Source organism: Nicotiana tomentosiformis, chromosome 9, assembly GCF_000390325.3.
Source record: "Nicotiana tomentosiformis chromosome 9, ASM39032v3, whole genome shotgun sequence".
Taxonomy (NCBI): Eukaryota; Viridiplantae; Streptophyta; class Magnoliopsida; order Solanales; family Solanaceae; genus Nicotiana; species Nicotiana tomentosiformis.
In genome coordinates, this window is record NC_090820.1 from 100,607,729 (window position 1) to 100,617,675 (window position 9,947).

Consider the following 9,947-nt stretch of genomic DNA (forward strand, 5'->3'; position numbering starts at 1 on the left):
GAATTAGAAGTTGAGGATCAATGTTGCAGTTCAGTGTTGATAAGAATGTCACGAGCTCGGATGAGCAGGGAGGATTTCAGATGTTCCGAATATGCTGGCGCCATCTTAGTGTCGCCGGAGAATGGTGTACTGTGTAAGAGGCATTGTGTATTGACTTGCGGATTCTTGATTGACTTTACAGAGTTAGTACGGTTGGTGGTATAGAGGTGCAGACTTTGCTACCTGATGTGGAAGGTCGTGGGAGCATATTCCACGAGAAAATTGTATAAGTGTGACATGTTAGTCAACTGATTGTTAAAGATTGAAACCAAGTGTGGAGATTATGGTACTATCGCTAATGTGAGAGTTTATGCCTCGAAGGCGCTCTATTTCTTTGGTTGTGGACTGTGGGAGTTCATTCCAGATTAGACGGTTCTCATGTGTGTCATGAATAGGGCCATTGTGGATCCTTGAAAGGTTGTTGGCCCAATATGGTGTGATCGGAATCGGCTTGAGGCCCGTTGGTAGGTCTAATATGAATGTGTGCCCTACATCAAGCCAGATATGTTTATTCGGCATAGCATTTCTTACGGAGGAGTCTTCGGTCACTGGATGTTATCCCTGTCATCAGCTATTCCATGTAATACTCTATTATGCCATATAAGTTGTAAGACGACTCGATTATTCGCGCTTGTGTTGTGATCCCGTGTATCATGTGGTGTTATATGAGCAGGGTGGCTCTCAAAATGCAGGTCATTTATGGCACCTTAGACGTGCTTTGGTTTTGGTAGCGTATGGCACTATCCGTCTCCCCATGGTTGTATTATGTAATTGGCGTGCTTATGGTCGATATTCGGGTATTTCGTAAGTATAAGCATTACGGCTTGATGGGTGTTTCCTTATTGATTGTTATGTGTGAAGCGGGTGGCACGCCGCCACGGATATGTTATTTGGATCAGGTGGCACGCCGCCACAGGTATGTTGTGTGGATCGGGTTGCACGCCGCAACAGTGTCTTGTTTGGATCAGGTTGCACGCCGCAACAGTGTCATAGTTGGATTGGGTTGCACGCCGCAACAATGAGATGTTGAGTACGGTTCCCAATACCTATTTTTTGTGTCTTGTTTCTCGTATCCGAGAAAGGTTTATAGCATCTATCGTTTTATTGGTTTCATGGGCTGGGTAGTTCCTTGCGAGAGTTCGTTCTTCCTTATGTGTCATATTCGAGCTATAGCTTGTTGGCACAATGATGGCGTCATGCGAGATTTTAGACTGGGTTAACGTGGCTTATTGCTCGAGCAGGTTGTACTGGGTGAGATGAGGTTATTGGACCTGAGATCAGTACAATTGGATTTATGTAGGGTATATTAAAGAGAAAATATCGTTATTCAGTTCAGAATGAGGTAATGGTTATTGTCAGGTGGAGAGACCCCATGATTTATTGATTTGGCAGATGGTTATGAGTTTCTACACATCTCTTTCATCGTGGCAGTATTGTGAGAGTTGGAATAGGGCTACATGTGTTATGAGCTGTATTGCGGGCATCGAATTCGTGAAATTGCAGCTATCGTGGTCGGAGGATGTTATTATGGGCAAACGACTTATGTGGTGCATGGTGTGATTTCAGCATAGGTTCATGATCATGTTTTGGTACGGTGTGTAGTGATTGATGCGATGTTCGTATATTAGAATCGGGTCTCGTGGAGAATTCCGGATGCTTGAATTTGGTTCTAAGGCTTGTTAGCTAAGGATATAGGGAGGATCCTCAGTCTGGATCGAGTTAATGTGCTCACATGGGTTGTGGTGGAAAGGCACGTGCCCTAGGTGTTAAACATTGATTTTTGGTCAACCCCAGAACCGTTCTTGGCACGTTCGAGGACGAACGTATGTTTAAGTAGGGGAGGATGTAACGACCCGACCGGTCGTTTTGAGCTCTAGCGTGTCACCTGGTGGTTTGAGGCCTCGAGTAGCGTCACTTTATGCATTATGACTTGTACGTGTGGTCGAAATTGAATTTCGGGAAGTTCAGAGTTGATTCGGATGGAAAATTCTCAATTCGGATGCTTTAAGTTGGAAGAGTTGATTAAGGTTTGACTTTAAAGTAAACGACCTCGGAATTGGGATTTGAAGGTTCCAATAGATTTGTATGATTATTTTGGACTTAGGCGTATGTTCGGGTTGAGTATCGGCTGGCCCGGAAGCATTTCGGCGCCTATTACGAAAAGTTGTCATTTTGAAAGTTTTAGAATTTCCTAAGTTTGATTTGAAGTGGACTTTGATGTTATGGATATCCATTTGGGTTTCTGAGCCTTGTAATAGGTTCGTATTATTATTTATCACTTGTGCGTAAAGTTTGGCATCATTCCGTAATATTTAAGAAATATTCGGGTGCGTTCGGCGAAGTTTAAAAGTTTAAAGAAAGGTTTCGATCGTTGATTCATAGTTTTGATGTTGTTTGGTATAATTTGAGGCTTCAACTAAGTTCGTATCATATTTTAGGATACGTTGGTATGGTTGGTTGGGGTCCCGGATGCCCCGGGTGCGAATCAGATTGGAATCGGATCAAATTTTGGACTTAAGGAATTGCTGAAGCTTGAGGCTTCTGGTGTGATCGCACCTGCGAGGTTATGGCCGCAGGTGAGAGACCGCAAAAGTAGCTCATGGGTCACAAAAGCGGATGGGAACGAGACTAGCTGGATTCGCAGTGCGAGGGATTTGCCGCACCTGCGGGCTCGCAGATGCAGGCGGAGAGGCGTAGAAGCGAAATTGGTCTTTGGCTTGAAGATCATAGGTGCGGATGTTTTAGTGCACCTGCTGACCCGTAGATGCGGTCATGGGCGTGCAGGTGCGAAGTGCTACTCGAGCTGGGGAATTCGCAGATGCGTGTGATTTCCGCATAAGCGGATTCGCATCTGCGATTGGATGTCCACAGAAGCGGAAAGCCGGCGCCTTGGGGGAAGCCGCACCTACGAGGTTGCTTCCGCGAAAGCGGAGCCGCAAAAGCGTAAAGTGTTCCGCAGGTGCGGAACATCGCTGGGCAGAATGCTTTGTAAAGTATGTGGGTTTGGCTCATTTCACCTCATTTCTCTCATTGGAGCCGGTCTTGGGGGCGATTTTGGAGTGCCATTCTTATGATCCTTCATAAGGTAAGTGATTCCTACCGTTATGAGTTAAATACATGATTTACATGTGGATTTAAACATGAAAAACCGTAGTAATTGTGAGATTTTTGAAGAAACCTAAAAATTGGTAATTTTGAATTTTGACAACGGATTTGGAAACAGAATTAGGAATAAATAATATATTTGAGTTCGTGGTGTTATTGATAATATTTATCTTCAAAAATATTTTGGAATCCTGGCACGTGAGCCCGAAGGTTGACTTTGTTGACTTTTCGAGCGGAGTTGGGAATTGTTATAAATTGTTAAGTTTTGAGTATTGGAGTATGTTTTGATTGTTTTGCACGTTGTTTTACTAGTTTCGAACCGTTTGGCTTTGAGTCGAGGAGTTAGAGAGGCATTGGAGCCGGTTATTAAACTTCGGAGCTAGGTAAGTCTCCTATCTAACCTTGTGAGAAGGAAGCTACCCCTAGGTGATGTAATTGTTACGTGCTATTAGTTATGGGTGCTACGTACGCACGAGGCGATGAGAGTCCGTACTTAACTAAAATATGTTTATGTTCGGATAGATTTAGGATTTTATCATGTAATATCTAAATTAATTGAACTCCATTTGCTAGCTTAAATAATTGAATTTATAATGGAAATTGATTTAGGAATACATATATATTAGGCCGAGCTTTATTACTTTTAGTTGTTGGCCAATTTTTTGAGAAACAGTAAATATTATATTCACTTTATGCTCCTGTACCTGTATTGTAAGCCCGTGCCTCGTAATTCGATAAGTTCCTTCCTTTCTTGTGGAGCGGACCGAATGCCTCAAAAGTATAATATATGCTTCTATGGTTCATGCCGGTCGACCCTCGACAGTATATACATTATTCTGGATCGGGCCGTACGACCTCAGCATAATCATGCGTTATATCGCTAGCAGTCCGAATATTCATGAGATTATCCTTTCACCGATGCCCGGCATTGTATAAAATATTCCTTATTCATTTGATATTGGCACTTTATATTTTTCGAGCTGTTGAGATATGATACGAGATTGAGAAATTTTTATCGTTAAAAGAAATTTTGAAAGATTATGTTAGTTACAGTTTTTACGCCACTGCTACTGTTGTGCTTCATATCTTCTTTGATTTATCATACTGATTTATTGGATCACTAGTAAGTGTCGATGTCGACCCTTCGTCACTACTTTTCCGGGGTTAGGCTAGATACTTACTGGGTACGCGTTGATTTATGTAGTCATGCTGTACTTCTGCACTAAATGTGCAGGGTCTAACAAGTTCATTTGATGGTCATCTTGGTGCGTAGGTGCATCTGTTGAGGAGACTTTATGGTGAGGTATTTTTCAGGCCACGTATCGCAGCCCACATAGTCTACATCATACTATTTACTTTATCATGTCTTATTTACATTCCTGACATATATTGTATTATTATTGTACTCTTTAGTAAATGATCATGCACTTATGACACCATATTTTGGAGATATTCTAGTTGATGCTTACGGATTCGCGTATTATTATCACTTTTTTTTTATGGAATACTAATTATATATGTATCCGTGATTTTAAAGACATAAATTTCCTCACTTAATAAAATTTATGATTTCGAAAGTAATAAAATGAATAATTAACATGATAATTTGCCGTTGGCTTGCCTAACGGCAAAGTTGGGCGTCATCACGGTCTATAATGAGTTTTGGATCGTGACAAAAGCAGATAATATATATATATATATATATATATATATATATACAACATGTTAAATACATAATATGGGCATTGTTTCCATTGTCAATATAAATTAAATCTATATGAGTTAATTAGATTTACCGTCTCTATATTTGTCTGATTAGGTATATGTTTACATCGTCATTTTGCTATTACTTTTACAAAATAATACATCTATTTCTGATATTTGCATTAAGATACTGTACTGTTGTTTATGTTTTAACAACCTGTTTATAACTACCACTACCTTGCTAGTGAAAGAAGAGGATGGGCAGCTTAAAATAAAGATTCCAATTTACCAAAACCATTGACTATGTAGCCCTCTGTTTACTTGGTCAACAAACTCATAACCACCCTTTGTACCATTAATACATAATATAATCTCGTTGACACCAACCCTATTATTTGGAACAACTATATTTATGTATTTATTTATTTATACTTTCAGTATATAATTTAACGTGTCTTCCATGTTTGTTTCCATCCATCACCCCACTCTTGTACAGATGGATAATACCAATCCTATTATTTTTAACTAATTATTGTCTCACCCATCATTTGAACATTATAAATACAGCTCTCCAATGTTTGTTTCTATCACACTAAATAAAACACACACCACTATAAAAGCTATATCAAGAACCTTATACTTCTAAAATTCTCCAATCTCTCCACCCCCCCCCCCCCCCCGCGCACCCCACAAAAAAAAAACCCAAAACCCCACAAAAGAAAGAGAAAAATTAAATAAAAAGAAAAATGTGTATAAACGAGATAACTACAAAAAGAAACTTCATTGTGAAGATGAGCAAGACTGAAGTTGTGGCAGCAGTTTTGCCAATACAAGAGCATTGGCTACCACTGTCCAATCTTGACTTGCTCTTGCCTCCATTGGATGTTGGAGTTATCTTCTGTTATCAAAATCCTATTTCAGTGACAACAACATTAGAATTTGGTTCAATGATCAAAATTCTTAAAGCTTCTTTGGCTGAAACATTAGTTTCTTACTATGCATTTGCTGGAGAGATAGTTCAAAACTTAGCTGGAGAACCTGAGGTTCTTTGCAACAATAGTGGAGTCAATTTTACAGAAGCTTTTGCTGATGTTGAGCTCAAAGAAATCAACTTTTATGATCCAGATGAGAGTATAGAGGGAAAACTTGTTCCAAAGAAGAAGTATGGTGTACTAGCTGTTCAGGTACTGTATCTTTATATTATGTATATATTAAAAATTCACTAAATATTTATAAATATTTAATTATAAACTCAATTATTATTGTATATTAACTTGAAATCGCTATAAAAATACGTAAACATCAACTCGTGGATTCGCCTTCATTCCATACTTTTTGTTCTTTTTTTAGCCCTTTTCGGTTCCTAGAGTATCTAGTAGTAATAACGAAAACTTAAAAACTACATACCATTAAGATACTTTTGAGGTAGGAAAACAATAAGGAGAATGGAAACTAAAATGGTCACAAATTTGGTCAATTGACATTTCTCAATAACACGTTCTCACTTCTCACCCCTATGAGAATGGAGGAAAACTAAAAGATTATGTCTTAACACAAACGCAAATACACCTCCCCCCCCCCCTCCCCCCAAACCCCAAATACCGAAAAATTACTTTTTACTATATCATTTTGTTGAAATGAAAGAAAATATTTTTTTCAAAATCATGAAAAGAAAGTACTTTTTTTTGTTGAAACGAAAGAAACTACTTTTTACTACATCATTTTGTTGAAATGAAAGAAAATACTTTTTTTAAATCATGAAAAGAAAGTACTTTTTTTTTGTTGAAATGAAAGAAAATATTTTTTTTTACATCATAGAAAAATAAATACTCATTTTGTTGAAATAATAAAGAAAGTATTCTATCTACAACATGATAAAAGGAAAGTACTCTTAATAATATTTCTATTTAGGGTGGATGTGGTGGGGGTGAGGGTAGGGGTAGGGTGGGGTGGGTTAGGGGTGGGGTGAGTGGGGTGTAGGGGGAGGGGGTTGGTGGGGATGGGGAATATGGTGGGAAGGTTGAAGAAGAATTTTGGAAAATATTTTTCCTTCTCCTGATAGGGAAAATTTCCTCCAATTGGAGAAAAAAGAGTTCACGAGGAAAATATTTTCCAAAACATTTAAGCTAACAAAACATGAGAAAACTTTTCCTTCTTACAAACACATCCTTGGTGTACAAAATTTAAGTTTTTGAATATGTGTCAGTTACATACCTATATGTAATATTCCTTCCGTCCCATTTTATGTAACATTTTTAAATGATAACAACAACAACAAACTCAGTGAAATCTTAATATGAAGTCTGGGGAGGGTAGTGTGTACGCAGTCCTTACCAATACCTTGAGAAAGTAGAGAGGCTAGCTGTTTCTGGTAGACCCTCACTCCATGTGACACCTTCAAACGAGCCGCGGTTTTTTCATATGCCTTTTGATCTTAATCAATTTAATTACAATTTTGTCCTCCGTCCTTTTGTTTTATTTTATTTCTTGCAGTTTTACCCAATGTTTCTCTGCAGGTTACACAACTCACATGCGGAGGAATAGTAGTGGGTTGCACATTTGATCATCGAGTTGCTGATGCATATTCAGCCAACTTGTTTCTTGTATCATGGTCTGAATTAGCTCAATCCAAACCACTCACTCAGCTCCCATCTTTCCGTCGATCGTTCCTTTTTCCTCGACGTCCTGGTTACTACGATAACTCAATCGATGGCTTGTACGTACCAATAACAACCCTACCACCCTCAATACCCGAAACCTTGAACACTAACGATCAAGCTATAAGTAGAATTTACTATGTCACGGGGGAGAAAATTAGCCACCTTCAATCACTAGCCAATAGTGACCAAAAAAGCACGAAATTCCATAGGTCTAAACTTGAATCATTCAGTGCTTTCCTGTGGAAAACTATTGCATGTGGAATTAAAGAAACATCAAATTCCAAGAATTTCAGGTTTGGTATCGTTGTTGATGGTAGGACTCGATTGAGTAACGGAGATGATAATCAAGAAAAATCACTAAAAGGGTATTTTGGTAATGTTCTCTCCATCCCATTTGGAAACAAGAAAATTGAGGAGCTAAAAGAGAAGCCGTTGAGTTGGGTGGCAAATGCAGTTCATGAGTTTATAGAAAAAGCAGTAACACGCGAACATTTTCTTGGATTGATAGATTGGGTTGAGGCCCATCGCCCTGAGCCGGCTGTGGCAAAAATATACGCCACAGATGATGATGGGCCCGCCGTGGTAGTATCATCAGGGCAACAATTTCCAGCCAGAGAGATAAATTTCGGATGGGGTGAGCCAGTCTTCTGGTCGTACCATTTTCCATGGGCGGGAAAATCAGGATATGTGATGCCAATGCCAAGTCCTACAGGAAATGGAGATTGGATTATTTATATGCATTTAATGAAATGGCAATTGGAACTAATTGAGGCTTCTGCATCCCATGTGTTCGAGCCTCTGACTGCAAATTATCTCAACTTGATTTAATTGTAGTAAATTGTAATCAACTTTATATACGTGTGATGTGCTCTTTGGATGTTCTGTTTGTTATGTAAAAGCTGTATCTAAGGTGAAATAAATAAAAACAAGAGCTCGGAAAATAAGCAAAATTATGAAATTCGCATATTTCGTGCGGGTTGCTGAAAAATGTACTCATATTACCTTTTTCCTCAGAGTTGATTAAAAGCAAATTTCTAGTGTAATGCTATGTTGGAAATAAGTAACCTTAAGTGTTGAAGTGTCTAGGTCTTTAGGTTCATATATGTGTTTTTAGTTATCCTAACAACTTGTTTCTGCCATTGTATCGTATTGTATTGTTTTTCGAGAACAATATTGGTTTTGATTGTTTAGTTAAAATTGTTTGCATTGTATTGTTAAATCCATTTACCCGAAACAATGAAAAGTCTCATTTTTTTAAACAACCGATTTGATGTGATGGGATCGTTTTCTATTTTTCTTTCTAATTATATCCTAACTTATTACTTTATAATTCTATTTTACCCTTTACCTTTTTTATTTTAAATAATAGTAAAATCTCTTTCTCATATAATTCTATAATAGAATTCTGCCTGATATCTAATAACCTATATAAATTCTCGAAGACAACATCCCAAATATAACCTATATACGTGAAGTCTAATAACGTGAAAATCTCGTTTCTTCTGCCGCTTCCAAACTCTTCAGATATAGATTTTTCCTTACTTTTGTTTTATTCTTTCTTCTACTTTGATTTGTAATTCAAATTCTAATTACTTTATCTCCAATTAGCTTTATGATATCTATTGTTTTCAAGTGTGCAAAGTATTATTTATCTTTGTTCTGCCAACTCCTTCGTTCGTTTCTTTATCATCGTTGTTAATTTATTTCTTCAGATTTTTGCTCTTGTTTTCAAGTTAAAGGTACTTCTTTTCTTTATTTTTTATCAGTTACTATCTGTTTAGTTCTCCTATATTGTATTGCAACTAAATGCAGTTGTTTGAGTAGTTAACCTCCTATTACGCTGAAATTATGTATGATTATTTTGGCGATTCTTATTTGTATAACATAAGTACTTGATGATCAGTATGGTTTGCTAATGTGATTTACCAAGTAATATATACCCAAATATATATAACTAAGTAATTTAATTACTCTTTCATGGGGTACAGTGTTATTAAACAGTACTGCAAGAAAAGTTATAAACTATTGAAATTTGCAAACAAAAATCCTTAACATTGGATTCCCAGTTAATTAGTTAACAAAAAATATAATCCCAAAAGTCCAAAAGAATATGTGATTTAGAATATAAAAGAAGGACAAAATAATAAAAGAGATTCTTAAACTTCTTTATAATTTGAAGATAAGAAGGTTCAAGTGTGCCTAAAGAGAAACGACTGATGATTGCAGATCAAAATATTTACTTCACTATCTTAGATGAGGGCTTTCACCCCTTCCAGTGATATGTATGTACAATATCCCAATTTTTTCATCTTAAGCTTTAGCTAGGCATTTCTAACATGAGCACTTGTCAAGAACAGAAGCCCATACTTCTCCCAAGAATTCCAGTAAGTCATCCCACCGTAAGAACCAAGCATCCGGCAACTGTATTTTACATAGTTC

General features: G+C 37.5%; 1 protein-coding gene across 1 annotated transcript; it reads left to right on the forward strand.

Moving 5' to 3' along the window:
• Positions 1 to 5,440: 5,440 nt before the first annotated feature.
• Positions 5,441 to 8,551, forward strand: LOC104111196 (coniferyl alcohol acyltransferase-like). Its single transcript, XM_009620844.4, has 2 exons — positions 5,441 to 6,032; positions 7,365 to 8,551. Exons 1-2 carry the CDS (start codon positions 5,595 to 5,597, stop codon positions 8,334 to 8,336), a joined length of 1,410 nt encoding a protein of 469 aa, XP_009619139.1. The 5' UTR covers positions 5,441 to 5,594; the 3' UTR covers positions 8,337 to 8,551.
• The last annotated feature ends 1,396 nt before the right edge of the window (positions 8,552 to 9,947 follow it).